The 6,596-nt window shown below is 30.6% G+C and overlaps 1 protein-coding gene across 1 annotated transcript; it reads left to right on the forward strand.

Annotated features, from left to right (window-relative positions):
* Positions 1 to 4,716: 4,716 nt before the first annotated feature.
* LOC134251239 (uncharacterized) lies at positions 4,717 to 6,330 on the forward strand. The gene is made up of 3 exons (XM_062733626.1): positions 4,717 to 4,738; positions 5,400 to 5,450; positions 5,604 to 6,330. The coding sequence occupies exons 1-3, from the start codon at positions 4,717 to 4,719 to the stop codon at positions 6,242 to 6,244; spliced, it is 714 nt and encodes a 237-aa protein (XP_062589610.1). The 3' UTR covers positions 6,245 to 6,330.
* The last annotated feature ends 266 nt before the right edge of the window (positions 6,331 to 6,596 follow it).

Consider the following 6,596-nt stretch of genomic DNA (forward strand, 5'->3'; position numbering starts at 1 on the left):
TTTTTAAGTCAGATTTGTACGAGTATACGTATGTCACTTTACTTATGCTTGCATGTAGATTCAATGATTTTTTTTTGCAAGAAAATACACATTATGTAAACTTATGTACACAGAAAGTCATATAAACAATTATGTTTGTGATATTGCTATAACAAAAGAATATTTAATATAAATAATTTAAGGTCATACGCAACTTAGTTTTAATTTTAATGGATTCTTTCTTTGATATTGAAGCATTTCACTAAATTAAGGAAATGTGTGCAATACTTTTATTGTCTATATATTGGTTTGTACACCTCTTCTACAACAAGTTTTGATGGGAAATCATGAATTTATGTTTCCTAATTTTTGTATATTTTTCTGTGAATAATGCTAAAAATTTCATAATTTGATTTATGTTCCAAAGCCCTGGGAACGCATGCAGATTTTTTTTTCTAAGAACATGTACTGGTACTAAAATTTTGAATGTAGAATATCTTGAAAAATTATCAGTTGTTAAGTTATCTTGCGTATGTCCTTAATAATAATCCTTTTAGAACTGTTGCACAGAATATAATGAGAAAAAATTAAAAATAGAATTGTCGGTTTTAAATTAGATTTAGTCCTTGATTTTTTTTTTTTTTTTTTTTTTTTTTTTTTTGCTGAAGATTTAAGTTTGTTGGACATAGAAATGAAAATGTTAAAAATTCTATGATATGGTTCAATGCATATATGCCATCTTTTTTTCAGATTATTTTGATTTTTACAAGACATTTATGTCTAACATGTGATGTAAATTTACATGCGTTTATGTACAATGTATTTATCTGTGTTTATTATGAAATGTTGATATATTTTTAATTAACTCATTTTTTCAAATATATAAAAATATTCATATAAATTTGTTTATCTTTTAATCACATGATAACTAAAAATCTATATATATTCCTATCTTGATATTTTCCTATTCTGCCAGTTTAAGTCACATGCACGCATTCAATTCATTTAACTAATAACACCCTATTTCTACTTTTTTTTTGCAAAGTTTAGCAAATTCATGATCAATTTATAATGGCTTGATCAGCAAAAATCGTTTGAATGAGTCGGATCATGAAAAACATGAGGACCGGGCTGCTCTATACATATAAGTTTAATTGTTGGTGTATGGGAATTGGGATGGGAGTAGTTATTCAGAATTAATGGTTTTCTAAACATTGAAAAGTTTGTTAATCAGAATGTTTTTTTTCCTTCATAAATTACGAGATTCATAACATATTTACTTCCATAAATTAAATCTATAAAAATATATATGTTTTTCATATTTATCATATAAAGTTGCTTATCATTTACTATCGAAAAAACGACAGGTCCCTTTTTTTTTTAGAAGGTCGATTTTTATTCTCGCATAAAAAAGTACTATGCACGGTTCGTGTTCCATATTCTAAAATTGTAAATTAAATACATTTTTGAATATAGGTAATGTATGTGTCTAACTTAAATTTATATTTTATGCAGCCAACATTTACTTGAGGAATTGATCAAGTTTAAAATGGTATCGTTTTTGTTTGATTTTTATCCGACTAAAAGTTTTCAAAATATTCGCGACTAACGTCTACATCAATTAGACGCATGCCTTTTTCACATATGTCAAAGCGGTTTGATGATCAAGACTCATTTCCATTGTTTACTTAATATATTTCACGGGCGACTATTGATGGTTACATCAATGTTTTCTTGTAATACTTGTTTAGCCATTATTTACAAAACGTATAGAAATTTCCGTATGTTCCGTCATGACGGAAACGGATTGTGACCTGTCGGAAAAAGTGGAAAGTCTACTTCCCCATATATCTTTTAATATGTACTGTTTCAAAGTTTTGAGTTTATATTTCATACACATCGTATGAAAGATACATTTTTCATTGTGTATTTCTTATTTCCCTTTTTAGGCGTTTTACAAAACTGTAGTGCTTCACTGTCAGTTTCTGAATATGCTTCGGAAGGGACACAAGGTTCACTCCGATGTGATTTCTACATACAAAAGTCAACCATACACGTCATCTGGTATAGAGAAGAGAATATCAATATTACTACATGTAACTATCCTGGTCATTGTGAATTTCCAAAAAACCAAAGATACGAGGCTTTCATATACAGTCAATACTCAACATTTGTTATTTCTGCTGCTAGTTTCTATAAGGATGACGGTATATGGTACTGCAGAGTGAATGGACTGGATTCATTTACTAACTTTACAGTAACAAGTAGGTACACAGTTTCACTTTATTATCTTTACATTAAATGTTTCGGTGGTTGTGACCGGTCGGCGGGCGATGCTCACTCCTCCATGGCATCTGATTCCGTGTTTGCTCTGCTCCTATTTTGTATTCTATAATTGACTTTTGAACATGAATGCTGTACGTTATCTCTATAATATCATGTATTCTTTGTATGTTATTTCACATCCCTTTCTAGAATTTTTCACTTACACGGAGACGCTACGACTGCCGCTGGCAAATTTTGACCTATGATCAGTTTTCAGGCCATTGAACAGTAAGTTATAATTTTCGTGCCAGCACTCACTGCAACCCAGGACATCAATAATGAATTTTCACTCATATGGATGCGCCAGGATTTGCCGCTGGAGAGCTTGCAAATTTTTCCTACACTCGGCATTTGACTATTGAGCAGGGAGTGATTTCTTTCGTGCCAGCACGTACTGCGAAACGGGATCTCGGTGAATTCGGTCATCGTCCCACAGTGGGGTTAAAACTCGAGACGCAAGGATGAACTCTTTTCTCTGCAACTTTTAGCAGACGTTCTTACCACTGCGCCACGTTGGCGACTCTTTGCATTTAATCGTTGTATTATCTAATTTAGTCAACAAATTCATGTTTCAGGTATTCCTAGTTCTTTTAGATTTACAAGTCCACTGGAATCTGGAATATTTGTACCAGATGACGGTCTTACTTTAAATGCAACAGCAATGTGTATATATCCAAAGCCAAAAATTGTAAATTTGCTATATCGTATACAGGCAAGTGCTTTTGTTTTGTTTTAATTATTAAAAGAAAGTAGATATTTTTTTTTTACTTTTTCCTTTGACTGCTCAAATTGTTTTGTATAGTTAAAGTTATTCCTTAAGCTTACATTTGTCGATGCAGATCAATCTGATTCTTTTTTTATCATTTTAATCTACAGGGGAATAAACATTACAGCAACTTTACTCGAAGAGAGGTAAAAATTCAATACTTTAGGGATGGGACATCCCACTGTCTAAAGCACCAGAGTATTATGATTGTGACAATTGCCCTTTACAGTAGGGACTTTCATTTTGAAAGGGATACGAGCGTTCTATTCCAGTTTTCCTATCTTCTACAAAGTGGGAAGGAAAAAAATACTGAAGAAATCATCGATCTGAAATTTTCAAGTAAGTAATAATGTTGTTTCGAATCATATACAGTGTCGTCTCTTTTATTAAAGTGCCATAATTCCAGTCCCTGTGATATTTGAGTTTGACCTTCTGTTCAGAAATTTGAACATTACTTTAAATTGGTCACAACTTTTTAGAAAAAGAGAAATTGAGGTTTTCATATTACACATATATATAATCTGTGACAAGACCTATCTAAATATATCATATCTTTAGAATCTGTGGCCTTGACCTTGAATAATAACCTTCTTTCTTAATATATTTTGAATGAGAAGATAATGGGATTTTATATTTGACATGAGCATTACCTGTGACAAGGTATTTTCGAGCACACTATAACTTTTACCCCTTGCCCTTGACCTTCATGTTTGACCCCATTCCAAAATTTTAATTTTGATGATTACTTTTGAATGACATGATAGATCGTTCATATTTAATACAATATGCAAAAAAAATAGCATCCTTTTGACTATGAGACCGAAAGAGTGGAACCACAGGTCTTGAAATTTACTTCATTTAATTCTATAAAACCAATTTAATCATTTTTTAGATTCAAGAAAAATGACCTCAACAATATGTGTGAATTGTGAAACAGGTAGGTATAATTCATACAAATATTGAATAAATTCACTAATTCTTACTTCAGTTTTATGATCAATTTTGCAAATAACACACTTTGTTTAAAGTTCATTAATGTTGCGTAGTTCTGGTGATAACTGGCAAAAAGTGTTAACACCTATTTGAATAAGTGAAATCACTCATTCATACCAAATAAGTGATATCATTTTTAGATAGTTTATATCACTTATTGGAATAGGTGAAATCTCATTTTTCAATTGATGTCATCACCTTTTGGAAATGAATAAGTGATACCACCTATTTGAATAGGTTTTAGCATCTATTGTGATATGTTATACATGTATCACCTTTTCGAATAAGTAATCTCATCTTTTTGAAAAAGTGACATCACCTAATCAATTTGAATTAGTGATATCACCAATTCAAATACGTAATATAACCTATTTGTAATTCTTACAACAATTGATAACAAATGCTCCCTAGACTATCTAGATTCCCACTGCAACCAAGAAAATTTGGACTGTCCAGTTTTCACCTGTATTTTAGTTCAAAACTTTTTAAATACCTTATGGTATGGATTAGAATCTGAATAGTTGATATTACTCTTTTTTTATTATTATAATATGTAATTTCACTATGGAATAGGTGATATCACATTTTGGCAGTAATTACCAAAATGGCGCCTCATATCTATTCTATCTATTTCAACTTTTTAAAAATCAGAAATGAAAAAGAATTTAAGTGGGAGTAGGGAGAATTTTTTTGTAAACAAATGATTAACTAATAAAACATTTTATTACTTTCAAACAAATATTTATGAATACTTTTGGAGTAGAGAAAAGATATATTTGCTTTTTTAAAAATTCAGACTTTAATCTTAAATCTGAAAGAATTTTATGGGTTTTAAGTGAATTCAATCAAATTCTTCCCTGTTAATCTATTAATTCTACAATCCAGAATTTAAATTATTTTATTTTGAAAAAACCTATTTATCTTATGTTCTAAGTGCTTTTTTAAGACCTGTTTTGTTATTTTCCCAAATCCATATATTTCGATGAAATGAAACATATTCATAAATTTATTCATTATTTTCTGTTTTAAAATGTACAAAATATAGGTTTAATCTAAGAGGGAATATTTTTAGTACTAGAAAAACAAATTAACTATCTAAATATATATCGTAATTTGCAAGTGGGGATTGGTAGAATTGAAATTTTTAAAAAGTGGGAATAGGTAAAAGACACCTTTTTTTGTTTTAAAAAAATGAGTTTAGGCTATTTTAGCTCATACGAACGGAAAATATAAACAGACCAAATATTGAAAATATATCCTACTTCCAGGTATTTGAGTACAGGTATAAAACAACATAGATATTTGTTTAGTTAAAGTAAGGATAATTCTTTTTCAGAAATCAGCACACAATCGGCATCTCCCGGAAAGTTGCAAATTAAATCTTCCGGTAAATTAACGTTGGTTTGCTAATTTTTTGTTTTTAATTTAAATTTTTACAAAATAATGAAGATAAGAAATCTTACAGTTTTGTCTCTCTGGTCTTATGTCAATTGTTTAAATGTAACAGGCGTATCTTATTATGTCAAGTCATTTTTTTTAGAAGATTGGATCATACCAGTAGCTGTAATAATACCAGTGCTAGTGATAGCATTAATAGCAGTGCTTATAGTGTACAAAGTACAGAAATCCAGGAAAGGGTTGTCTCCGGGTACATGCATTTCTAATTCTTATGAACACTTTGATGGGTCTGGCTCCGAAACACCTACCCAAAGGAGATCACAGGAAACAATAAAAGTAACAACAAGGGTGAATATAAATAAAACTAAAGATGAAAACACGACAAAAAAGGAGGCACAACCAAGCATTATCCATGAATCTTCCACAACAAAACAAGGTGAAGATAATCATGGCAAATACAGAAAGTATAAAGGAAAAGGTGATGAATCTGCAAATAGCAGATATAATTCTAAGACACAGAATGTTAGTGCAGTAAACCATTTAGATGTAGACAAAAATAATTCCAAAATATCTACTTATCCTAATTATGGCTTATTTAAGGATGTAAATTCAAAACAGACATCTGATCCTTTAGAAAGAAATTATCCAGATAATGGTTTTACAAGTAGAGATTATGAAGATCGAATGAGTCGGAGGACACGGGGAGAGAAATGGAAGAATGAGTTGCAAATGACAGATTTTATGGACATGTTCTTGCTAGATCCAACGAACTGGTCAGATTGAAAAAAAATCCATCATAGTCCATGAAAAAAAAATGCCAAAAGTGACTGTTTTCATTAAAAATCAACGGGAGAAATAATTCAAAATCATAAACATTAACAATGATGCTCTTACAAGTACAGCAAATAAAGCACGGGATTTTATTTCCCTCTCGAGAAAATGCCTCATAAGATCATATTCTGCCCTGTAAAATGTTAAGCAAAAACGTGTTAAATATTTACAGATATTACAATCAAGTACCGGTAGTATGAAGGATATGGAGATAACGAACAGTATCTCAAAGTCCATAAAACAATACAAAATAAGAGCAGAGCAAACACGGACCTCCGAAACATCAGAGGTGGGATCAGGTGCC

Source organism: Saccostrea cucullata, unplaced genomic scaffold (assembly GCF_032062105.1).
Source record: "Saccostrea cucullata isolate Sc308-1 unplaced genomic scaffold, CSIRO_AGI_Scuc_v1 ctg1842, whole genome shotgun sequence".
In the NCBI taxonomy this organism is placed as follows: Eukaryota; Metazoa; Mollusca; class Bivalvia; order Ostreida; family Ostreidae; genus Saccostrea; species Saccostrea cuccullata.

Bases quoted from the DNA above. Each gene is read 5' to 3' on its own strand.
- LOC134251239 (XM_062733626.1), top strand. From the start codon at position 4,717: ATGAAAAAGAATTTAAGTGGGA. The intron at 4,739-5,399 runs GTAGGGAGAATT...ATTCTTTTTCAG, and splicing joins GAAAAAGAATTTAAGTGGGA to AAATCAGCACACAATCGGCA. The intron at 5,451-5,603 runs GTAAATTAACGT...CATTTTTTTTAG, and splicing joins GTTGCAAATTAAATCTTCCG to AAGATTGGATCATACCAGTA.